The sequence below is a fragment of the Nelusetta ayraudi genome, unplaced genomic scaffold (assembly GCF_046127955.1).
Source record: "Nelusetta ayraudi isolate G7.1 ecotype Tasmania unplaced genomic scaffold, CSIRO-AGI_Nayr_v1 ptg000084l, whole genome shotgun sequence".
Lineage (NCBI taxonomy): Eukaryota > Metazoa > Chordata > Actinopteri > Tetraodontiformes > Monacanthidae > Nelusetta > Nelusetta ayraudi.
Window position 1 is genome coordinate 7,133,316 of NW_027466134.1, and position 26,113 is coordinate 7,159,428.

At 45.6% G+C, this 26,113-nt stretch overlaps 1 protein-coding gene across 3 annotated transcripts; it reads left to right on the plus strand.

Moving 5' to 3' along the window:
• Positions 1 to 161: 161 nt before the first annotated feature.
• On the plus strand, positions 162 to 25,849 carry slc9a7 (solute carrier family 9 member 7). 3 transcript variants are annotated; one of them, XM_076045296.1, is made up of 18 exons: positions 162 to 176; positions 2,154 to 2,559; positions 4,847 to 5,049; positions 5,159 to 5,236; positions 7,699 to 7,775; positions 7,878 to 7,990; positions 8,082 to 8,187; positions 8,841 to 8,987; positions 9,099 to 9,199; positions 10,261 to 10,349; positions 10,845 to 10,958; positions 11,218 to 11,329; positions 11,498 to 11,651; positions 14,227 to 14,289; positions 17,714 to 17,777; positions 18,506 to 18,588; positions 19,896 to 20,001; positions 22,786 to 25,849. In XM_076045296.1, exons 2-18 carry the CDS (start codon positions 2,241 to 2,243, stop codon positions 23,080 to 23,082), a joined length of 2,226 nt encoding a protein of 741 aa, XP_075901411.1. In that variant the 5' UTR covers positions 162 to 176; positions 2,154 to 2,240; the 3' UTR covers positions 23,083 to 25,849. The 3 variants fall into 3 exon arrangements, with proteins under 3 accessions (XP_075901411.1, XP_075901409.1, XP_075901410.1); XM_076045294.1 differs by lacking the exon at positions 162 to 176 and having other exon boundaries at positions 1,956 to 2,559; XM_076045295.1 differs by lacking the exons at positions 162 to 176; positions 14,227 to 14,289 and having other exon boundaries at positions 1,958 to 2,559.
• Positions 25,850 to 26,113: the final 264 nt, after the last annotated feature.

A 26,113-nucleotide genomic window follows, 5' to 3' on the forward strand; every position in this document is an offset into this window, starting at 1 on the left:
TTAAAATAATCGAGTAATGCAATGACATATTTGGATAAGAAATTGAACGCTGCTGATCAATATTTGTTGTTGAAAATCTTAAATATTTTTTGAATTTGTATTTTAATTGTGTAAATATATTTAAATGTGTGTTTTTGTCTGTATTTTCAGTATCATATTTATACTTCATCCTCCAGGTGAGTTTTTTTTCTTTTCTTAAAGAGGTGTGTTTATCTGGCTTACAGTGAACGCACCACCTTCAGCACGCAGGTCACACGTCTTTGGGTGTTGTCTTGACCGCAAATAGCTGCTCACATAAACTTCCCTCTCGAGACAGACGTTGAAATAAAGAGACTTTGAGTGACGACCACTACTGATGCATTAAATCTGTCACACTGTGATTACACTGCGCGTAGCAGGAGCTGTGAGCTAAATCACACCGCTGCAGTAGAACATAACAGGAAAAAAAATGTAATCACATCCAAGCAGACATCAGATTAGCTCACAATTTAAGCCTCTCGGCCACTCTAAGAATAGGTAATCCCCCCCATCACGCCGCTGTGAAGGATGCTCAGAGGCCTGCCGCTTCCTGACACCTTCTCTGTCCATTCTGCATAACCACCTGGTGATGGAGTCTGATGAGGCTGTGAAGTGGGTGTGTAAAAGTTATTTCAAGGCGTTTTCAATGTTACAAAGTGGAATGCTTTTGGAGCAACCAGCTGACAAAATTGGAAATGACAAAAAAAAATCTATATGAATCACATCTCAGTTCTTGGAGAACTCTGCATTCCCAGCTGCCTTTGCCTGTCATGTGGGGCTGATTTACCAGTTAGGCAAGTTGTAATTGTTGTGCAGTGCAACCTTGTTCCTCAACTCAACAACAACTAGGGCCCATTAGGTCAAGAGTCAATTATGTGTTTAACAAATCTTCATAAGAGAAAATGTGCAATCGGTCAGATCTGAATTAAATGGTGTTTCTGTGATCAAACACCCCAAGACACTTGTGTGTTGAGAAACCGTGTTGTTAAGACTTGTCAAAGTTTCATTGTAAATTGACAGTGTGCTGCAGACCAGAACTTTTCTTTTATTATTTAAATTATTAGATTATTTATTTTATGATTTTTAAAATGCAATTATTATTTGAAATGTCTCCACTATTACTTTTATTATCAATAAATGTATTTTTTTAAATACTTGTTATCCAGCAAATTAATTCAAAGCTATGAGGTAAACAAAACAATGAGAGCCCTGCACACTTTACTGCATCTTGAGGTTTTTTTTAAGGTGTGTGGTGGCCAAACACTGTTACCTACTCGAGAACCTTTATGGATACAAATTAAAAAAGTGCTGCAAATGACCAAGTCTGGCGGATCCAGCTTCAACTACAGTTTCCGTGTGCTACTGGAATAATTGTGTAAATGTTAAGAGATTCATTCTGTTTACAAAGAGGAAGAGGAAGGAACTGCATTCTTCTCATGTTCCAGAATTTACAAATGTGTAAATCAATTGAATAAAAACTAAAAGAGAAGTAAAAAGATAAAAGGAAAGAATACTCTTTGGGTCAGAGGACAGAGCAGCCACTCCCTTTTGTTTGTCACATGCCTTCGGGGGGATGTTTCCTCCTCAAACACACAAGCAAATCCAGGCTGCTATCAGCTCCAATTCGCCTTCAGGCTTCAAACAATTTTTCTTCCATCTGAAATTGATGAATCAATGCGCGTTATCAAGTCTTAGAGCAAGGCGGGAGATAAGGACAGTGTCAGTCGCGTCTGTGCCCCTGCAGGGGTCCATCCACCAGCCACTTTCACCCCTTGATTAGGTCACACATCCGTCCGTTTTGCAAGAAGAAGAAGGAGAGGCCACATTTTAGTTGTCCTAATCACAGTACAAATGAATTTCCCGTCCGGGGGTGGGTGGGAGAAGGAGGGGGGGCACTGAAGTGCATATTCATCAAAATCCCAGGACAATGACTCAGTAGCCTGAAAGCAGCAGACTAGTGTGTGCGTGTGCGTGTGCGTGTGCGTGCTCTGGTCTCCTTCGGCGAGCGCAGCGCGGCGTCTGGAGCGTCTCCGTCCGTCACGCAGTGTTCCTTTAAAAGGTTGAACTCGGAGCTCCGCAAACACGGCATGTCACATTCTGTCCCTGCCCCTGTGCGCACCTTCCACTTCAAACAGCGCGATGGCATAGAGGCGGTGTGCAGTGAGCAGTGCCGCAGCAGCAGCAGCAGCAGCAGCAGCAGCAGGGACGGAAGGAGCCGCGCCATGGACCGACAGCAGCCGCAGCCGCAGCCGCAGCGGCCGAGGCGGAAGCCGGACGCGATGCCGCCCGCGATGCCGCCGCTGCCGCTGCCGCCCCTCTGGATTATCGCAGCGCTGTGCGCGGCGCCACGAGTGACGGCGGCGCAGGACGACGCAATGGAGGAGCTGGCAACCGAGAAGGAGGCTGAGGAAAGTCACCGACAGGACAGCGTCAACCTGCTGACGTTCATCCTGCTGCTTACCCTCACCATCCTCACCATCTGGCTCTTCAAGCACCGGCGGGTGCGCTTCCTGCACGAGACCGGCCTGGCAATGTTTTACGGTAAAGGCTGTAAGGGATTACGTGTTGTTGAATGCATAACCTCTCTCTCTCTCTCTCTCTCTCTCTCTCTCTCTCTCTCTCTCTCTCTCTTCCTCGCGAGCTTGGCGCGATTCGCTTTGCATGGTTTTGTGCCGCATCACCACCGATGCGATGCGCAGTTAAACGCCGGGAACATCGGCGTGACTGTGAGCAGTGACCTACGCACGCGCCCGCCGACTGACATGACTCCTAATTGGCTGGGCCGCTGTATGATTCGTGTCCGGGCTGTGTGTATCTCCACTGTCAACACGCCACAGCAACTTTATGCAGCCCTAAAGACTAGCATTTGATGCTAGGAAGACTCCTGTTCTCACCCACCCCCACACTCCCAGACCAATACACATAATACACATATGCATTGCATCCACACACACACGCACACACACACACACACACACACACACACACACACACACACACACACACACACACACACACTTATCAGAAGAACCGCGCCTTCCCCAGTTAATGTTCAACATGCTATCCCATTCAACAGCCTGAGGAATGGGATGATGCCTCTGTCAGTGTCATCCTGACTTTGGCCTCGTGCTCTAGAACGACGATGAGATAAAGTTGAGATTGACAGCACCATCTGATTTTCTCAAGTTTGAGAACTGGCTGTGCAACATGTACAAACAACAACAAACTACTACAACAAAGTAGCTGTTTGAGAATTTCTGTTAAAAAGATTCACGCGTGTCATTTGCTATGATGAGCATAAATGATTTGACTGACCATGATGCGCCAACATGTTTCTACAATAGGTGCAAATGTCAATCGGCTGGTGAAACTTTCCCACCACGCAGGTAACAGAAGGATGTGACATCACTAGATGCCGCTAAATCGTACACACCATGCCTTTAAGGCAACACAAGCTGAAAGACAGTTCATGACAGCTGTTGCCATCCAGGCTGTGGTTGTATTTCTGTCTCACTGAGTTTGTGTGTTTTCCTCCAGGGATGTTGGTGTATTGGTGTTTCACACACTGAGATCTGAGCCGGGAAACACACATTGTTACATTTATCTTTCTCAACAGATAAAGGGAAGCACTTTCATTTCAGTAAGGTTCAGTAAACAAATATCAAAGTCTGATATATATTTTTTTAAATCACATTATCAAAAAAAAAACAACCATGACCGCAGACGGTTGACAATGCTGCTGTGTTTGTCGTACAAAGCAGTCTTTTTTTATGTGGCTTGAACAAAATGGATACAGCTCCAGCTGGCCTCATCTGTTCTTGATTAGTTTCTTTTTTATTTATACACAACGTTGGAATGATGGGCTGAAAGTGTCACATATTAACCAAACATTTCACATGGAAACGGCAGACTTTGACTTGTTTTTTTCAAGTCCCATTGAAGCAAACAGTTCACCGGGCCCTCGGTTACGTGGCAGCAGGCCACAGATACAAATACAGAAATGGAAAAAGTCACAGCTGAGCACGACTATTTCCAGATGTAGGATCACGAACTGAACACGGGCAAACATACTCCTATTGTGCGTTTGTGGATTTGAAAGTATATTGATTGTCTTTGCCGTGTTGGGGAAACCCAAGTATTCCCACATGTATGTTATTTTGCTGGAGCTTGTTTTTAGTTTGCTCATTTCTGGACAGTCGGCCATGAAAATATGAAAACTTGTGCTGAAATCTTTTTTTTTTTAAGAAATGCTGTTGGTTGTAGAAAACAGCATATTGTTTTTTGTTTTTTTTGTAATTGTAAAAATCCATTGACGGAGAGGATGGTATTTCATGACCGTCTCCTGGCAGCTTCCCGTTTGCTGGAAAGAACCTACATTTTTCAATTCTAATGTGACACTATTGTGCAAGAACAACTGAAACAGGTGTGCATGTGTCTTGTGTGTGTCTGTGTACGTCTGTGGACTGTGTGATGCTGCCAGTGCCAACGTCTTCATTTTGACACTTCCTGTCCAGATGGGCGCAGTCTGATCAGGAGTATCATGTTTCCAGCCTGGCTGTCTTGTGTTGATTTGTGTTGCTTTCTCCCTGAGTTATTTTTCTCTCAACACATTTCTCATTTTCTGCTTTTATTTCTCATCTCTTTTCATCCCTCTTTTTTGTGTGTGTCTTTTTCCTTTTTTATCTCCTTGTTGTTTTGTTTTTTTTCATTTTTGGGTGGTTCTCTAGTCATGGAGGCCTTCAGGTGATCAGTTGGGATTAGCCTTGAAATGAATATTTATTGTTTTCTGTTTGTTTGTTTGCCATGTTGCTGTCACGCTCGTCCTCAGGCTTGCTGGTGGGCGTGATCCTGCGCTACGGCATCCCCGCCACCAGCTATCACAACAAGACGCCGCCGAGCTGCATGCTGACGCAGGGGCCCGTCAGCACCCTGCTGCTTAATGTCAGCGGTAAATTCTTTGAGTACACCCTCAAAGGGGAGATCAACTCCAGAGAGATCCACAATGTGGAGCAGAACGACATGCTGCGCAAGGTAACGGCTTGGCAAAACAAAACATCACGAAAAAACAACAACACAAGATTTGTTTTGTCAGGTTGAAGTCATTATTTTTTCAAGTCTGTATCTTCTCCTCCTTTTTTAGGTGACATTTGACCCCGAAGTATTCTTCAACATTTTGCTGCCTCCGATCATTTTCCACGCCGGCTACAGCCTTAAGAAGGTGATTAATGCCTTGCATGTCCAGTGTTTGTGACTGACTGTAAACCTGTGCCAGGTGATGCACGATACAGCTGAAACCTCACGCATCCATCTTGACAAGCGCCGAACTGAGACTTTTCATGATTAGTTTTTAATGGTTATTCCGGTTAGCAGCACTGGACAAGGACGTAACTGATGGTTCACTTAGCCAACGTGCCTCTTGGTGTGACTTCTGTTTTGCTTTGTAAATTACAGCACAGCGCTCAGTGTTGCGTTGTCCATCATTCATTACGATTTGTGGTGTATTGAGGGTGGGAGGTAAAGATCTGAAGATGGGGAGGAAGAGATGCATTAACATGATCAGTCTGGCCTGTAACCAAGAGGCAGGTGAGCAACACACACACACACACAGGGGGCGCTGTGAGTGACGTCACTTTCCGCTCTCAGTTCCGTAGCGCAGTTTGCTAGCTCTCCTCGTAACCTCACAGCGACATTGATTTTTATCTGACGTCTAATCATCTGAAAGTGGCACAGTCTCCTTCTGGAAAGTGCCATCTCACTGGACGGATGGCTAGAGCGGCAGAGAGCGCGACTCGCTCCTCGCGCAGAGAGCAGAGCGCTCACTCGTTGCCAAACACAAGTGGCCCTTGAGAAGGGAAGTCCACAGCAGATGTTGCCACTTTCCTCTGGCGTTTTGTGCTGACAAAGACACGAAGGGCTGACGCCGACAGTTTTCGCTCAAGTGTCGCAGAGTCGCAAATTAGTTTGGGTTTTTGGTAAACTACTGGGCCTGTACACATCAGTGACTAAACTGGAGCGAAGTCAGAATCAGTCAAGGTTGACTTTGAGTCATGGGATAAGGATCCCTTCAGGGTCAAACCTTCAGCAAAGTCAACCGTGACTATCAATTCAAACTGAGGAGAACAGTGAAAACAATGAAATTTGTGCAATTGAGATCCTTCCAAAGATTAGAGTGTAGATGGAATGCCTTGCTCAGAGGCACGCCAGCGGCTCGGGAGATGCAGATCATTCTTCAGGTGAATCTGCTCTTCTGGCTCTGGCAAATATGCCGCCGCTTCTCATTGGCTTGAAACGGGGGTCCGACCTCAGGAGTGAATCCCGGCAGACCAGCATAGCAGGCAAACATACAGAGAGCCTGGGGCCGACATTAAATATCCAGTATGTCCAGTAAATGTTGGGCTTTGGGGTTGGGAGAAGGACTCCACCCAGTAACCGCATCAGCTACTGCTGGAGCACCGTTCAACTGTGTGTGTGTGTGTGTGTGTGTGTGTGTGTGTGTGTGTGTGTGTGTGTGTGTGTGTGTGTGTGTGTGTGTGTGTGTGTGTGTGTGTGTGTGTGTGTGTGTGTGTGTGTGTGTGTGTGTGTGTGTGTGTGTGTTTTCTTGTGAAACAGTAAGGCAGTGAGCTATTTGCTGAGTCGAAACATGGCCTCAGGAAAAAGGAAGCGAGAATCATGTGAGGTGGTGTTTTGTTTTAAACGATTTGTTGCAACGTCCCGTCGGTCTAAAATCCACATGGAGGAGATCTGCAGAGGAATGGCAAGAACCTTGGTTTCTGCGCTGCAGCCGATATCAGTCCAGAGAATCTGCAGCCAAAACACTGAACAGAGAGAGAAAAACAGAAAACCCACCAGCGGCACTGTTTGTTTTACAACCGGACAGGCAACTGAATCCTCTGACTTTTAGCTGTTTGACAGATAAGGATCCCCTCAGGGTCAAACCTTCAGCAAAGACTTGTCAGGAAAATGCACTTGCGTAAAACCACAAGACAAATTTACAGTAAAATCACTGGCTTTTCCAACAGAGAACATGGCTGCTAACCCTCCTATTTTTTTTTTACACTCCAGGTAGAATGTTTCTTGAATCAGTTTGCTTTTTATTTTATTTTTTTTGTCTCCGTCTGGATGAGAACCCATACAAATGTCTGGGCATAGGCAAACCTTTAAATTCTAAAATCCCAAGCGTGGTCTATCGCATCTTTGTTGCAATCAGACCTCCAGTTGAGTCAGCAGGCTACGGCTCGAGGCTCCCCACTGGTGCCACATTAACCACATGTCACTGTTGTGCTGCAGGATGCGATGCGCCGTGGTGCGTAACTGAACTGTCGCTAAGGGGAGCTGAATGTGCAGAGAAAAGCATCCTTTCCACAGAAAAAAACAAACCGTCGGCGCTGCTCTGTCTTTCTTTTTCTTTGAACCGTAAACTTCTGCGACTGCCATATCTAAGCTTTAGCATTAGCAAGGCTTGCAGACGTTTCCTGTGTATCTTCTTTGTCTTCTGTTAAGAGCAGTTGTTGGAGCGGTTGCTCCCTGCTTTACTCACAACCAGTATTTATTGGCTGTTGAAGGCACTTGTGTTTTGGATCTTCCCAAGATGGACATGCAAAGATCTCACAAATGAATCTCCAAACAATCCCGCTGCCGTGCTACATTAGCCTGAACTGTGTTTGTCTGCCTCACCTGTAGAGACACTTCTTCAGGAACCTTGGCTCCATCCTCACCTACGCCTTCCTTGGCACCGCCCTTTCCTGTTTCGTCATTGGGTGAGTGTCCAGCCAGCCTCCTGTTTTTCCAAAGTGGCCTCACGCTCGCAGATATTCTTGCTCACCTGCTCCCCTGCTGCCCCTCCCCCAACCCTCTCCCAGGAATCTGATGTACGGCGTGGTCAAACTGATGCAGGTGGTCGGACAGCTGGACAACAAGTTCTACTACACCGACTGCCTCTTCTTCGGCGCCATCATCTCGGCCACGGACCCCGGTGGGACTTTGCTCTGCACTTGTTGACGCACCTCGGGGCCTGCAGGTGTAGAATTAGCCGCTGATGTTTGCATTGGTTTTCTGCCGTGCAGTGACGGTGTTGGCCATCTTCAACGAGCTGCATGCGGACGGCGACCTGTACGCGCTGCTGTTTGGAGAGAGCGTGTTGAACGACGCAGTGGCCATCGTCTTGTCGTCGTGAGTTCACGTCACTCGTCATGCTGCTGCTGATCTAGATGCCCCCCCCCCCCCCCATCCCCTCTGTGGTTTTATCTGTTTTCTTTTACTGTGGTAAAGGTCCCTAATGATGCCAAATTCAACAATGATTGCAGTGAACTCGGCAAACTTCCCAGAAGTGGGAAGAATCCATCCTTGTTGTGCTTGTTCCACTTTGTTAGGGAGTGCCTGCTAAAGCATTTAGTCTAGAAATCGTGCCCTTTGTGATGTCACAAAGTGGCACTGAGTCTCAGACAGGTGTTGGCACAACCCTATGAGACTGAGTCTTATGTTTGTCCCCTGTGAAAAGGTCCAGCACAGCAATTAGTGTTAGCAGAACATTTTTTAAATAGCAGGCTGTTAACAGGGTCTAAATATCCTTTTTCTGCTTATCGGTTAAGTGATTTTGCAAGGCTGAAAGACCTGAAGACCCAAAAATCTGTGTTCAACGGAAGTTTAACAACAGCGTTCTGCTGCCCTCTACTGGAAGAGAGGGCAGCAGCTTTTACAACAACTGTTTTGCAGCAGATCCCTTGAATATATTATTTGAAAACTAAACTTGAACAAGAAGAAATAGAGCCTTTTTTTATTTGTATTTTTATTTTTTTTTTAAGAATATTGGTTATGTGTTTCAGATCCATTGTGGCCTACCAGCCCAGAGGGTCAAACACGCACACGTTTGACGCCTCGGCCTTCTTCACGTCAGTGGGCGTCTTCCTGGGAATCTTCAGCGGCTCCTTCATGATGGGTGCAGCCACGGGCGTCGTCACGGCTCTCATATCCTCTTTGCTCAGCCGGCCTTTAGAAATGAGGGGTTTTGGGTGTAGGAGGGAAGTGAGAAGTAAAACTCCAAAACACTGCTGCTGTTGTCTTTAACTCTGTCGCTACGTCACCAAGTTCACCAAGCTGCACTGCTTCCCGCTGCTGGAGACGGCGCTCTTCTTCCTCATGTCCTGGAGCACCTTCCTGCTAGCCGAGGCCTGCGGATTCACAGGTGAGCCGCGGCAGAGTCAGTCCATGGAGGGAGTGGTCTCAGCTCCCATCCACTGTTCTACCTTTCATCCACGTGCAAACACTTCCTTTTTTTGGGGGGGAAGATTTTGACACACCATGCTATTTAGTTTAGCTTTTTTTTTGGCTATTTATATCATTTTACAGATTGCACACCTTTTTTTGTTTGTTTTTTTCAATTATGCTCTATCAAAAGAACATTTAAACATTTTAGGTCGAGTGTGTTAAACTGATTTTAGGTCACGGCCACATAGAGAAAAATCTATTCCCAAGCAAGCCCCACCAGTAAAATCATAGTAAAATAATGACTTAAAAATAACAAGAACTTCAGATTGTTTTCTTTGTTTTACTGGTTGTGTTCTTGGAGTGCTCTGCACTCTGCATCCAATTTTCTCTTTTTCGACTGAGACATTTTGGGGCAATGAGGGTGGTACTGGCAGATAGGAGACCTAATAGGTAATAGGGTCGGCAGAAAGACAGCGAAGCGTCAGTGTGGCTGCACTTGGGCCTAATTGCTCGGCCCCAGTATTAACAGTTTGTTTGCTTAGCAAAAACGCTATTTCGACATCCAGTTGGACACATTTAGAAAAGCAGTTTCTTTAATTAAAGAACTGCAGCTCGTTTTTATACTTTGAAAAACTCTTGTTTGTGGGTCTGATCTGGCCCGTGGGCCGCACAGTTGACACCCCTGTTTTAGGTAGATGCCTACAATGTCATTCATTGTGCTAAAGGCAGTTCAGCTACCAGTCGAGCTCAGAACGTCTGCTATCCCAATCGAACACGGTGGGGATTTAAATGCAGATTACACAGCCTATGTGCAGCAGATGAACGGAATAGATAATCATGTTATGTAGAACTAATGGCGTAACATAAAGTTTGCAGCGCCCCCCATAGGTGTGGCAGGAGAATCTCTTCACGTCAAGAGTTCAGATTTTTTTTTCTATTTTTTTTTTTAATGTGTAACCTGCTCCCTGCTGTGTGTGTGTGTGATGGCGCTGAGACGTGCTGCGCGCGCGTGTGTGTGTCTGTCGCCCCTCCCTGCAGGCGTGGTGGCGGTGCTGTTCTGTGGCATCGCTCAGGCTCACTACACCTACAACAACCTCTCGGAGGAGTCCACCATACGCACCAAGCAGGTCGCGCCTCACCTCTTCCTGCTTCCCAATGTATTCATTTAATGTAATCAACTTATATCCCTTATTGAGGACCGCTGGGACCCCAGCCAGCCCTCGGCTGTGAGCACGGCAGGCCAGATGGCTCAGCGATCAGCCCGCCGTGACCTTAATCAGGGTTGTCTGAGGACGTCCCTCCTGACACCACTGTTCTCTTTCTCCTGAGGGGTGTCAGTCATGAGGACTGCGTGCAGATTAGACGGAACACTGCATGACACGTTCCTTTTTTTTTTTCTAATCGAATTCCAAGCAGCCTGCAGCTGTTTCGTGTGACAAAATAAATAAGAAATGGAAATAATGAAAAGTATAAAAAACGTAACAGTGATCAAAATTATTAAAGAAATACATCAAATTAAATTGCAATTGTGTATTAGAGCCACATTAAGGAGATATTCTTAATGCCTATTTCTATGTTTCTGATTTGAAAATCATACCCAATGTATTATTTTTTGTGTGCAGCTCTTTGAGGTCCTTCACTTCCTGGCTGAGAACTTCATCTTCTCCTACATGGGCCTGGCGCTGTTCACTTTCCAGAATCACATCTTCAACCCCATCTTCATCCTCGGGGCTTTCGTATCCTTTTTGAAGCAAACTACAAACAAACATGCATGTTTTGGAGCCGTCTCGTGGAATTTTAATTCCCCACTCCACCAGCAGCAACAGCTGCAGAATTAGGTCATTGTGGAGGATTTGTGCGTTTGTCACATCCAAAAAAAAAAAAAAAACAACTGCAAAAAAACAATCAAATCATCAAAAGTCCACTTTTCCATAGCGGCCTGGATTTGTGATCTGATTTGTTATGTTGAAGACTTCCTGAGCTTCCGCCCGTCAGATTGCCGTATTTGTTGGTAGAGCTTTGAATGTCTATCCGCTGTCCTTCCTCCTCAACCTGGGCAGGAGGCACAAGATCAAGGGCAACTTCCAGCACATGATGATGTTTGCTGGTATGGCCAAACATTTTTGCCACTCCTATCCAATCTCACTTTTTTAATGTGCATGCTGTCATTGTATGACCAAAAAAAAAAAAAATACACAACTGGCTCTGCAGAGTTTCAATTATCTTTTACCTATAAATCCAACGCGGTGTCTTTTGACGCGACGCCCATCCACAGGTCTACGTGGGGCGATGGCGTTCGCCTTGGCCATCCGAGACACGGCCACCTACGCTCGCCAGATGATGTTCACCACCACACTGCTCATCGTCTTCTTCACCGTCTGGGTGTTTGGTGGCGGGACGACGGCGATGCTGTCCTGGCTGCACATCGGGTAAACAAAACGCAGTCGCACACCTCAACATCACCGCTGCCTGAGCCAGACGCCTCTGATGAGTTTGCTCAGCAAGTTCAATTCACGTTGCTAGAAATTCAACCTGACACAGCAAATGGAATTTTAACAATGAGGGCAAATGAGTTAAGAAAGGGTGATTGAACATTTTGGTACTGTTTTTAAAACATTCAGGCATAATGTGCTCCACTGGTTTGTCTTAAAATTGCATATTTTATGCACGTCATCCGGAATGTTAAGGGTAATGTGTGAAAAATTTTAAATCACTGTTTGCGTAAAATGGATTAAGTCATGCACAGGAGTGATTTGAGCTATGTAAATCACTCATGTGCATGTTATCTATTTTAAGGGTAATGTGTAAGAAAAATTGAATCATCGATTGGGGCAAGGGTAAGAATGATTTGAGATCTATGAAGTCACTTAAAGATAATGTAAAAAAAACTTTGTTAGGTAAAAATAAGCATTCATAGTTACATAAATAGCAAAAAATCACAGCAGTTGTAATTAGATGTCTATCGCCTTAGCGTGTTTAGCGTTTTGGCGTGGACAATACAGCCAGTAGAAAGAAGATGCGAGATGAACGTGAATATTGTTTCCAGTAAACTTTCTTACCATTAGAAGCTACTAAAGGTTTGTTGTTGCTGTTTTTTTTTTTTTTTTTAAGGAAAAGTGAATCATTTTGCAAAATTGATTTTCATTTTGACTGAATTTTCCCGCCAAAACATTGTCAGACTAATTTCGTGCAATCCTCTTTGCCCGTGTTCGCACTAGGTTTTAGATCCGAACCCACTTAATCCTTCATCGTCCTCAGGTTGACTTTGAGTGCGTTCAGTTTCATCTCTGCCCAGTAGATGGGGCCAGAGAGAGCCGTGCGCCTCACCAGTTCTCGGCCCAGTCAGATTGTAGTTGAAGAATTCCTGCCAGTTTCAATTTGGGAAGTGATTCTGTTCCCTAAATTCCACTTATGCCAAATGGAAAGCCTTTATTATTACCATGAATGTTATTATTCCATGAGCTGCTGCCTCGTCATGGCGTGTCTTACTTCTCCTCCGACTGCGATGCTGTGGGAGCTTTTTATTTGTCGCGACAAACCGGATTACGGCCCTCTGATGTGTCTGTGTGTGTCCGTGTGGGTGTGTGTTTGCGACAGTCCCGAGTGAACACACTCTGTTTATTAGAGGTGATGCCTCCTCGGACCAGGCCGGAATCATTGTGTTTGCCGGAGGTTTAGAGCACTGCCAAGACCTCCTCCATGGTAACGGCAATGAGCGTGGCCTGGCAGGCGGATACTTGTCCTCAGTCCTCTGGAGATGTGCATAAATTTACACATTTTTACTTTTCACAAAGGGGCACATGACACAGAACATGGGAGAGAGTTGCTCTGGACTTGCTTGACGAGCTCAGGCTTCAGGCCTCGGTCGAAGAGATGAACTAAAACAGATCCCTGAAGGAGGCCCGCGGTCTTCATGTGTGTTGTTGCCGTAGCTGTGTTGATGTGCTGCATGGTGCATCTGCTTTCTATTACCGGGGTTTGATGGCTTATCTGCCGAGTCCCATCAGCGCCGTTGTGGAGGAAGAGATCCTTGGGTGATCACTCTGAGCTGAGGCAGGAAGGAGACAGAGAGAGAGAGAGACAGAGACAGAGACAGAGGCTTCTCAATCTGTCGATATCCTCCCCTGGTACAACGAAAGCAGGAAGTGTGGTGTGGGACGGGACAAATTCTGAAACAAACCGCAATTAATAATAATCTGACGGTCTGTTAAAATAGCTGCAGCTGACGAGGCCGACGTGTCACGTGTGGTTTTTTTCCAACATTGATTTACGCAGCAAGCTTACAAACAGCTGCTTCACCAACTGTCAGCTCTCTGTGACTCACAGCGTGTAGAGAAAAAGGCGTGTTGCATATTTAGTTTTCCTTTGCCGAGATGCTTGTTGATGACGGTTGGCTGAGTTGCTCTGCACGGAAAATTAAAAGGACTAACAGGAAAATGATGCAGCTTTGCCGGAAATGGGCAGGACTGTTTCAATGGGAACAATCTGTTTCCATCATTTCATTATGGAAATAACTGAGAAATCTAACATTAAATAGCAATAAAGTGCAAACAAGTTGCCATTCACATGAATGACTGAGTCTCAGCCGAGTGGATAAAGACATTAAATCAAAAGCGTGTAACGTCGACGTGACCATCTAAATAATCACACCGAGCGCTCTTTTGTTCTGCCAGGAAGGGTTTAGAGGGGAAATAAACAAAGTCCGGCCTGAAGGGCGGAGTTTAATAGCCTTTGGAGGTGTGGCGATTGAACAGCTCCAGCAACGCTTATGAATCCAGGCTGATGTTCAATGTATTAAGATGAACAGACGCCCCCGGCCTGGCATCTGCTGGCCCTTTTAAATCTGCAGTCAGATGTCACGCAACAAACATTTAGCCTTTATATTTTATAACCGTGGTTGAACAAGAATGTACATTCACACAAACCCTTATTACCTTTAACATGCCGTGTGTGTGTGTGTGTGTGTGTGTGTTATGTGTTGTGTGTGTGTTTGTGATGTGGCAGCTTCAGGGGCAGCGAAACGTTACAGGAAGAGTGCTGTCGGCGAGGAAAGTGGGAGTACTCCAGGTGGCGTATAAGCATGTGTGCAAACTCCTGGTTGCTGGTTGGTGTTGGGACACCATGGGGTTGCTTCAGAGGGGAAATCTTCTTTCATACTGTTTACTTCTGCTTTCCTTCCCAGCAAAGGGCTGCGTTGGGGTGTCTTTTTAAAATGGGTAAAAATCGGTTCCTGATGGAGTTGTTTGACCTTTTGATGGCGTTGTGCTGCTGCTACTGCTACTGCTGCTGCTGCTGCTGCTGCTGCTGCTGCTCGGGTGTTGAGAGTAACTCATGATTTTTGGGGGGGTGATGTGAAATCTTCTCTTGCCTTTGTTGTGCGCCTGCAAGGCCAGTTTTGTGGGCCAATTTTTTTTTCTTTTGTTTTTTCACACGGCGGTGCCAAGAACAGGTCAGTCTCTGCTATGCAGAAGATGCAGCGACGTGCTAACTGATCTGACAAGTACTCGGGAAAAAAAAGGGGAAGGAAGGAGGGTTTGCGGGGGGGGGAAGAGAGAGGGTGCTGGCTGTAACTACACTGGCGCGTAACTTTCAAGCGCGACCCGACACGCCGGACGAACCACTATACGGCAACGTCACACGTTGATTTAGAGGCGGTTTTACATACTACTATTACAAATACATAAGATTATAAAATGACGGAATGGAACCCAATAATTGACCTCGATGAAAGACGAAGTAATAAAAGTGTTGAACGTTTGCTACGACGTTATTGTCAATCCCTGTTTTGCATTTGATATTGGTGTTTTTCCTGAACGCATACGAGCGCTCCAGCTAGGCCACTATTTGTATTTTCCCACATCAATAAACTAGCGCTGCAGCGTGTTTACTTCGTCACTTCGCCATTTCCACCGAAGGTTAGAGCTGCTTTAAGGTGAAGGTACTGTACTGATAAGGACGGGTCAGGTACTGCTGACCCGTCCTTTCTGGAGGAAATGTACGCTGGGCCGGGCCTCTCTGCGGGGCCCCTCCAGCCGCTCGCCTCGAATCTCTCAGATCCTTCCCCAACGGGCCTTTGCACCTCTTTGTTTTTTAGCAGTGTTCCCTGATGTGGACATGCTGCACCCTCCACCTCCTGGAGTTCATTATGTGTTTGTAGATGAAAGTGTGTCTACTCTGAACCAGAAAAGAACAACACAAAAAAGTCTTTACGGTGGCTGTGTGCCTGTTGCCTGCCGCTCCCAAAAATGCTGTTAAAAGTGAAAATTGGAAAGAAAAGAAAGCTGTTGTGAAAGGGCTAAAAGCAAAACGCACACACAGGTAATGGCTAGATGGCGTCAAAGATTCGAAAGGAAGTGACGTAGATTCTTCCCAACTCTCGTCGGAGGAGATGGAGGGTCCGAGCTAAAATCAGTCGCTCAACGGTTGGGTTTAGGATCAGAACTCGGGTGATGGTTAGGTTTAGGATTGGGGTCCGAGTCACAGTTCAAGAATTCAAGTTACGGTACCAGTCAAGAATACAGTTTTGGAGGCTATGGATGTTACATAGGGTAAAATCATTGCCTATCTCTATGAATGTTAGCCACCCTCTTTGACGTTAGCTTTGTCTTCAATGGGATTTTTCCAGACTTTAGAACCTGCGTCACTTCCTGACGAATCTTTGATACCATCTAGCCATGACCACGCACACACCCACACGCTAATTCTCACCTCAGTGTCGGTGCTAGTTTCGCATCTGAGCCTGAAAGGCAGTATTATACCTTGGCCTCGGCCTCTCTCCACCAGGATTAGACTCAGACTGTGCGCTGGAGATTATGTGAATTAAAAGTGCCCCTTTAAAATCTGCTTGTGTTCCCTATAATCCCCCCGTCTGATGGTTAGAAACTGTGTGTGTGTGTGTGTGTGTGTGTGTGTGTGTGTGTGTGTGTGTGTGTGTGTGTGTGTGTGTGTGTGTGTGTGTGTGTGTGTGTGTGTGTGTGTGTGTGTGTGTGTGTGTGTGTGTACCAAGACTGAAAACACATACGACATCTCTAGAAATGTTAAATCCTTGATTATCAGACTGAGACAGAGAGAGAGAGATACAGCTGGCAGCTGACAACGTGGTTAGCCTAGCCTAGTTTAGTGCTTCGAAACACAGAACAACGGCCAACCAATGCATAACCCAGTACTTATGTGCGGATCCGTGGCCGATTGCAAGGATAAAGTCTAATACTTTGCAAATCTGAAAATATTTATGTATATATATATATATGTATATAGAATATACATACATACATTTAAAGACTGGATTTGTTTTAAATTAACTTAAGTTACTTTCGCCACTTTACTAATCTAGCTAACACTGCTATTTTTATGCACTGTGGACACATTACAGTTATCAGTTATCCTATGTGGCTGCCAAACAGGGAGGGAGAGCAGAGCTGCCTGTAGCATCACATTGTTTAGTTAAACGGCGGCAAAATATACAAAAGACACTTCAAACAGAGTTAGCATTCATTGCTTAACATGCTACTAATGTGCGCCGTGAAAGAAGTCGCCAACCGTTTTATTTTGGGTGTTTCATGATTTGATTTATGAAGCAAAAAAAGATCTTTCTTATCTTACGGCTCTCTTGCAGTTCTATTCATAAAGTACTGATGATCGTGATAATCATGCCCTCAGCGGTCGTCGGGTATTTTCCGTCTCTTGCGTTGTCAAAGCGGTTTCTTCACTGACGCCGCTGGTCTCAAAGTTTTCCACTTTTCCAAGTCAAGTGCTGCACTGATGCTCACTGGGGCTTTTCTATCAGTGGAAACTCTGCTATAATTTCACAGTTTCACAGATTACTACTAGGTTTCCGTGACCCTATTCTGCTTAGTTGGAATGTGTGCTACTGTCCTCCCACATGTTTGCCTTTTCATATCTTCAGATATTGAGCCAGTCGGCGTTCAATCAGTGTGCTGAGCTTAAACTACTTGGCAGGTCGGCGAACCTGGCTAGTGTAGGTATAGTTGTCAGAGAGAGGGGGAACAGAACAGTCATGCATGTTATTTCCTCAACTTTGTTCTTTATCTTGGCGGCAGATAAAGCATTCCTTCAATCCGTCAATCAATTCAAATTATAATAGAAAATTTGGATCAACTCGGCGATAATTTCTTTGCAACAACTTCATTTTTTCCAACAAAGCCATTTTTTTCCTGCTGCAATTGGAGACAAATCTGCAGCAGACACACACACACACACACACACACACACACACACACAGATAAAAGTTTTAGAAAAATATTCCTCGGTAAAAGTGAGCTGGCAAAGTCAAACTACATGAAGATTAGAGGTTGAATGAGTGAAACTTCTCACTGGTATTTTGCCCCCACCGAATGAGTCGTGTCTGTAGCTGCAGCTTCTTCTTTTTTTAAAGTTCACTCAGGTTTTTATGGGTGGTTCAATTTATTCAAGCATTCAGAGTCCAAGTATATTATAATTTTTTTCCCTTCCCATTGTCTTCCTCCTCTAGAGTCGGTGTGGACCCTGACGAGGACCTGCAGCTCGGTGGAGACAACTTCCAGGTCCTGCAAGGGGTGAGGACCGAATTTAGAACCAGCTAAAAAAACAACAAAGAAAACCTCTACCAGCTTACTGTGGAAACTGTTGTACTTCTTTAATTTTTATGCTGATGTGGAGCCCAGTCAGCAGTCAGCAGGAGTGTGCGTGTGTGTGTGCGTGTGTGCGTGCGTGCGTGTGTGCGTGTGTGTGTGTGTGTGTGTGTGTGTGTGTGTGTGTGTGTGTGTGTGTGTGTGTGTGTGTGTGTGTGTGTGTGTGTGTGTGTGCACACATACATACATAAGACAGAATCACCTTTTAATTTTTTTCTCTCAGTAATAATATATATATATATGAACTAAAATAGATTAAACTCAAGTTGTCATAAAATAAGAAAAATTAGTTCAACGAATCCAGGTGAAAGGGACTGAGGAATTGTTATCCCACTTCTTTGGTCAAAATATATAATTCCAAAATTCAATTTATCCCTTTCATGTTTTCCTCAGGCTTCTGCGCATTTGCAGTTCTAATGACGTCCACTTTTGCGCCTGTTTTCTGGCAGCACATGTTGTTAAGCGTTGCGGTCTCCACTTCCTCTGCGTCATGTGATCTGCACCGCTGGTCATGAGACCACAGACTCTGTCATCATTAATGACATTATTCATCATTTCTCTAAAAGGGGCCCAGGGAGGAGCAAAACCAAGCCAGATGAACCACCTGATAACTACATGTTCCCTTTTCATTTCATTGTCTTGTGTGTTTTCAGGAAGGCTCTCATGCTGAAGGACAGAGTAAAACCAAGCAGGAGAGCGCCTGGTTCTTCAGAATGTGGTACACCTTCGATCACAAGTATCCTTTTCCTCGCTCAACTTTTCTTGTGGGAAGCGACGCAGCAGCTCCGCTTGGCTGTCTTCCCTCTGCATTTGTCTCGCCGGACGTCAAACTGCCGGCACCACCTGTTTGTCTTGGCTCTCGCACATCCATTTGTGCTCCCCCCTCCCCCTCAAATATGTCTGAAGAAGAATCAAAAACCCTCCGTGAGAACAGCTCATCCTCACGTTTTCCTCCCACTCTGATCAACAATCGCTCCCATGCTCCCCCGAGGTGGCTCATTGTCTTGTGTTTTGAGCGTAGCAGCAGCAGCAGCGGCAGCAGCAGCAGCAGCAGCAGCAGCTGTGTTTCTCCCCCGGTGATGCTCGCCGGAGAAGCAGCCGCAGCTCCGGTCCGGCCGAAGGTAAACACGCTCCACGGTGATGGTTGGAGATGATGCTCCTCAAGGATTCCTGTAACCGAGCCAAGCAGTACAGCTCTCCAACCCCAGCATAACAGGAAATTGGGATCGCCCTCTTATTCCTTCGCCCCCCTCCCCCCACTCCTCCCGCCCTCTGCACCCTGTAATTCAGCCTGTTGGACTATTTTTTTTTTTCTAAATGAGGCTTCGTCGTCGTTGCTCATTTGGCTTCAGCTGTTTCTGAAAGTCCCGCACAGATTTTGGCACTTAATGTCCGGCCGTCTCATAGCATTACAAGCCACATTCATACTGATGTCATGAGCTGGCAGCAAAAGGGGCTTCCGGTAGGAAACCACATCCATTTCAAGTCAGATTGACATGAGATAAAAAAATCATAATAAAAAAAAACCCAGAACAAACTCTTTCCTGATTCAATTAGCATTATCAGCAAGCCGAGTTGGCGGACAAATTAATCCATCGCACTGGTGTGTGTGTGTGTGTGCACGTTTGCGTGTGTGTGATTGTAATAAGTGCAGTGCTTTTACTCTTCTGCAGCATTTCTAACGAGATTTCATGGTTCGTTATATCATCTGCACCCAGTCAGGGCTCTTCCTCTTTGACCTCCTCAGCAAGAAACACGGCCGCTCTGCTAACGTGCTCCGCTGGATGCTTCCTCAAGCGGTGCACCGGCCTTTCACGACCTTTCACATTCACCGAACTTGCGAAAAATTGGCTAAGAGTATGAGACTTTGGTCTGAAGTGAGACGTGTCTAGTTCTCTGGGCAACCAAAAAAAAAATCTGTTAAGCATAATTGGTCTCTGTTCAAAGGAACACAATAATGACCTGCTAAGTGGAAGAAGTTTTGGTGATGGGATTTTTTCTGTCTGCACCTCCCTGGAGTTTTCATCCTTAACAGTTCCCCAGTTACCTGAAGCCCATTCTGACCCACAGCGGCCCTCCTCTCACCTCCACCCTGCCGGCCTACTGTGGACCTCTGGCCAGCTGCCTGACCAGCCCTCAGGCCTACGAGGTGAGTCACAAAAGAGGAGGGGCAGCCTCCAGGTTATCGGGGGGAAAGGGGAGGTGTCATTGGATGTTCTGCTCGGTGTATTTATCCGTTATGTGCCACATGAGAGCCAGAAAATCAACTGCAAGCCAGCTTTGCGGAAAAAAAACAAAAAAACTGCATGTTGACTTGTGGCCCCCGGCAGATAATGTGAAGTGAAACATTTTTGAGTCGTTTCACTCTTGCCCTCACTCTTTTTGTGCCTTTTTCAAAGGCAGCCTACGTTTCCTGTGAAAATAAATCTCGTGACCTTTAAAGGTCCCCTTTCAGACCTTTTATTTAACATTCCAAAGTACTGTGGAGCAAGACTGCACAAATATTTTATCCACCAACCAAATTCTTCCCACCCCCTCCAGAAATATCCTCTCTTCTGGAATGGGCATATTTAGCCCTGTGTTTGCAGCTTCTTGTAAAAAGCTTGTGTCTGATTCTGATGCTTTGTTGGACCTTACACAAGTTCGAAAGGGGACAAAAAACCAAAACGGCCTCAGAGGGCGGAGCCAACAAGTTGCAGAGGTGTGAGTGAGGTAACGGTCGCCTTTTGTGACACAACAAGCAAACACAGGAAGTGTGAGATTTTCACATCGGGGGCGGGGGGAGTAAAACACAGACTTATGGTAGAACATCAGGGAAGCGACGGTGTAGTGTGGCATGTGGGGTTACCTGAGGTCATGTGCTTTAATCAGCCGAGGGCAACACTTGATGTTAAAACACTCCTGATAATTAATTGGCACAGCCCTCAGAGTGCGGTGACATTTAAAAACGCCCTCTGTGTGCAAAACAGGGCCGTCTGGTGTCGCTGCGGAGAATAGCGGAGAGCTTAGAGTTTAACCTTCCCGCTTTAAGATAGTTTAGCTTAAAGGAGCTTTTTTTTTTTTGAGTCGGTTTTAAATGTTTGCTCCGTGCCCCAGAAAGGCCCTTTTTGAAAGATTTTCCTCTCCGGAGAACTGTAATTGCATCAGCGTGTCCCCATAGCCGCCGGCAACAAAACAAGGCCCGAAGAAAACAGACAGTCGAGAAGCTCTACTTTGTATTCAGAGGGCACAAAAGACCCCTTTTCATGCGGCCTCCTCAATGCTGATCCCTGTTCTGAGACACGGAGCGCGCTCTCATATTTTAGACAGAAACCTCCATTAAGCCGACTGCAACCCCCCCCCTGCCCCCCCCCCCGCCCCCCACGACCCTCCCACCCCCAGACCTCCTTCACATATTTTCTCTTTCCTTTCATTTCAGCTGCTTGAGATTTTTTTTTTTGTGACCCAAAAACTCCCCCCGCCCCCTCCTCCGCCCCCCTGCCCTTGTGTCTCGCTGGATGCTTTCTTGTGTGTGTCTGAAGCCGTGCACACGCAGTGCACGGCTCCGCAGCCAAGAATGTAGGTTGTTCATGTAATCAGGGTCCACGCTGGGAAGAGTTGCATCAAATAACGTTTTTTGTCATGTGCCTGTTTTCCTGCCAAGGATGTTATTAAATGATAAGAATTGAAGGTCTCCCAGAGTTGTGGCTCCTGTTGTGGGTTGCTGTCCTGTTTTTTTTTGCTTGTTTTTTCCCCTGCTATTTTTAAACAACATTTTTGAAAACATATATTATCCATCATGTTTTGTACTGAAAATAATTAAAGATGTGAGACTCATTGTGGATGTCAAACGCAGTGTTTGTACTCATGATTATTAAAAAAAAATATATTCATTAAGAAATATCACAAAAATCACAAAATCGGAAAACTTGTTTATGTTTGTCAATTAAGAAATTATTTCAAATAAGAAATTATGTGAGTTGCTGAAGTGAATAACAATTCACTCAACTCCACGGCAGATTTTCAAATTAAAAGAGTGAATCAGTGACGGACTATTTTCTACTGTGGATTGATGTGCGATGAGTGTTGGATGAATGGAAGGGAAAGAGCCCTGGGTTTTCACAGTCAGTTTGAAGAGGGAACTCCCAGCCTCATCGCAGCCTTGATTGACTAGATTCCTCCAGAAAAGACACAAGTCTGTATTTTTTTTAGGTTTATTTTAATTCTGCTTCATATGATATTTAACAAGAACATTTAGAAACTATTTATCATTTCATCCTCTGCATGTGTGTAATGAGAACGTAGCCGTGGCCCCTCCTCCTCTGCCGTCCCGGCCGATTGTCGGGATAAAAGGTTGTTATGCAATATGTTTTTTTTTAATCCCATCATCGCTGTAATCCCAGTTGACCCAGCGTCGGCTAATCCCCTCCCCCTGCCCCCGAGGACATGAACACACTATTGATCGTCAGCCAGCCGGTCAGTTAGTTGGTTAGTTTGAGAGCTGTGAGAACATCGTGTGGGCCTCTGTCTACCCACAATGCAACACGGTCAAATCAACAGTGGGAAACGGTTGGGGGGTGATCTCTGAAATCCTATACCTGCGAGAAGCCTGAGTGTGAGGCTCACCTGTCTCCACTGGGGGCAGCGTTGAGGCCACACCTTCAAAATTTGAGCGAAACGCACGCCCAGTTTGTGTTGTTGTTGTTCTCTGAACTTGCTGCTGCTCGCTCCACTAAGCCAACATCTCCACCCTCCCTCTGCTTTTTCTATTTTTTTTTCTTTCCATTTTATTTTATTTCTAAATCCACAGTGCCCCCTATGATCTTCTGTGCCGTTAATGTCAGTCTGTTCATGCCACATGAACCCACTCTGTCCTCCATTTGTGTGTGTGTGTGTGTGTGTGTGTGTGTGTGTGTTCGCCTCCCCACCTCCACCTCCCCAACCTTTTTCACAGAACCAGGATCAGCTGAAGGAGCCCGACAACGACTTCCTCAACGGTGACGGCAACCTTACCTTCACCTTTGGTGACACATCCATCACAGCCAACGGGGCGTCCGGCGGTGGCAGCGGAGAAGGAGGAGGAAGAGGAGGAGCAGGAGGAGGGGACGGCAGTGCCAACAGGACGGCCTGGAGCGCCAACGGGAAGCGGATCGCCAGCACCTCGGAGGAGGCCCTGGAGCCCGAGCAGGACTCCCACGAGCAGGAGCTGCTGAGCCGCGGCACGCGCCTGGTCCTAACCATGGAGGACTAGGCCTGATGGCTCCCTCCTTGACCCCTGACCCCTTGGCCTCAGAAACTCCCCCCCTGCTCCCTCCCCAGGGCCTGCAGTGGATCCTCCCAGGGACGATTCGGAGGACGAGACGAGGTAGCGGACCAGAAGAGGGGAGGAGCTTACAGAATGAATTCATCCGGGGACGAATGCTCCCCCAATACTGTGAATTTTTTTTCTTCTCAAAAGCAGGCTGTGAGAAAGAAACGGTTCTATCTGCTCTGTAGAACATGTGACCGTATGTTCAGTGGAAGATGAGGGAAATGCCTGGCGGGCCTGCCATGGTGTCATCTGACCATCTCATCCAGGCGCCACACAGACTCCATACTTGAATATTTGGCAGAGGGAAGAAAAAAAAGAGAAAAAAATGTGAAGAGCGCCCATTCCCACCCAGCCCGCCCCTCTTCTGCTGGAGTTTCCGAGGATTTATTGGTGTGCGTGGTGCCACGCTGAGGGCAGGATGCTGCCATCATGTTGGAGGCTCGCCCGCTGCAGCTGCCGCAAGGGGGACAATGTGAAGATGTGAAACCATCACAGTGCTGAGCTTTGTTGCTCCAGTGTGAGGTGGTTTCTGTTATGACGCATACCACCCTGTGACTGTTTAAAGGGGGAAAAAAAAATTTAAATAATGAAGTGAAGTGAAGCAGCACCTGTGATTCTTTGGACAATGAAGAAACGTTTCTCATTTGTTTTGGGGGTAATTATATATATATATATATATATATATATTTTTTGGATGTGACGCTGATTTCTCAGAAGTTATCAATAAAAATCAGACATGTACATCCCGAAACTGGAGCTGCTAGTCTAGTAAATATCATTATAATCTGGAGAAGGCCATATTGCACAGTATAGATGACTGAAAAACACATATTCCAGAATAAATGGTCAGGTTAGTTTTCTTAAAGGTCCCATATGGCACCAACCTTCCATGTGTGTAAGGAGGCAAAAACGGTCTCAGAAGGCAAAGCCAACACCTGGCATGAGGCGCCCTTTGTGAGATCACAAAGGGATTTCCAAAGCGTTTGTTGGGTGGACTCCATTCTGAGGAGAAGCATTTGTAAAGATAGTTTCCATTTTTCATTTTTAAAGACAAGAGTTTTCTTTCTTACCTTAACATGTTTTGACGGAATTTCCACCTTCCTCAGAAATGTCATTCGACAGTTTGTGTGACACGTGATACCTCTGAGTAAGTGGAAGTGGTAAGAAAGAAAACTCTTATCTTTAAAAAGGGAAAATGGAAACTAAGAAGAAAGAAGACATAATGAGCATAATTGATTTGTAAAGATAATTGAACTTTTTATCATTAATATTATTTTGAACTTCAGCGGCTACTTTACGTCGAGGCTGTTGGAGGTTTGCTGCACGTTTAAAGAGTTATTGGATGCGGCCTCCCTTTGGTAACAGGATACCTGAGTGCCCAACATGTAGTTTGTTATGAAAAAAAGCAAAAGTGGGACCCTGCTGACATTCCCACTTCCAATCCGAGCCGATGCAGTTTCTGTGTTTTGGAACCAAACGAATGCATGTTGACTCAACACGACGTTCTCCTCCGATCAGCAGTCGTGTGTTTAATGTATATATGGTCCTAGGTCAGAAAACTGGTTTAGGACTCATCTGCGTTGCTTTATGAAAAAGTAGAACTCGAATTTGATTTTTATGAGCCGTATAGTTTTAGAAGTCGAATCATCCATATTTTTGCTTGTCGGCAACCTTTTTTAAAGTTTTTTCTTTTTTTTTCTTTTTTTTTTTTTTAGAAATTCCTCCCGCTGCAGCAAAGAGCCGTGGGAGCAGTATTTACATGCTTGTGTGTTGTGTTTTTTTTGTTTGGTTTAGTTTTTTACCAAGTCAAGATGTTTTCAAGCTGATTAAACACGGACCGGTGCCGGTAGACCCGCTGGCTGACTCGGCAGCTTCTTGAACAAACACGTTTATCTCTGAGCGACCGAAGATTTGCCCGCTGTTTGTTTTTCTTGAATTTACGAGGGGCCTAATGCAGTTTGTGTCCCCTCCTCCCTCTGCCGGGCCTGGACGTCTGCACCGCTGCCTGTTTGAAATTCTGCACACAGCACGTGTGGCCTCCTGTGTTCCTGTGTTCCTCCTCCCGGCTGCCGGCCGCACAACGACAACAACAAAAAACGCTTTTTTCTTTGCAGCGACTTTCCGATAAAAGAAAATCCTTCCGTTCTCCTGCTCAGTGCGGCCCTCGAGGACGGGGATTCGTCTAGTTACATAAACTGTTACCTAGTTGAAAAGCAGTGTGGGTCATTTATTTTTTTCTAGGATTGGAGTGAGTAACCTCTCATAGTCAGTGTCAAGGGCATTAAATTTACCAGTCTGTCACTTTCAGTGAGAATAAACTACTGATTTTGGTCTTGATGCACCTTTAATTACAAATTATAGCAAAAATGTTGTTAAAATTTGATTTCTGATCACTTTTGTTAAGAATGTCTGTACATTTGCTGCTTTTAAAATTATTTTCAAGGAACCAAATCTTTTCTTTTTCTTGACATGGAAGCAGCGCTGCAAAGTCATCGTGGCCGAGTTAACGAGTAACTGCAGGCCAAATTAAAGCGCGCTGCTCAGCACTTCCCCTCAGTGAGGGCGCTGGCCGGGGCTTTATGTAACCTCTGGGTCGGACTCGTCTCGCTGCGTTTACATCTGAGAGATGAAGGAGACGTTGCTGGTTGTTGCACCTGCCGCACTTCGCATGTCGACATGTTAATAAAAGGACAAATGACAGAAGTTATGAGACCCACCTGTTGGTTCTTGTCTGAGAAGCAGTAAAATGAGGTTGGAAAATTCATTTAGGTCACCCAAATCTTGTTTAAAACATGTTCTGCTCATTTTCAGCACCTGCACAATTAATTTTCAAAAAACAGCATCAGAAAAAGAATTGGTTTTAGCAGGAAGGCTGTAAACTGAGGGCTGACCTGGAGGTTGATTTGTTTTAGTTTGAAGTAAAAAATGGACTTCTCTCATTCCTGGAAAGTTCTCTGGTGAGCCAGAAACA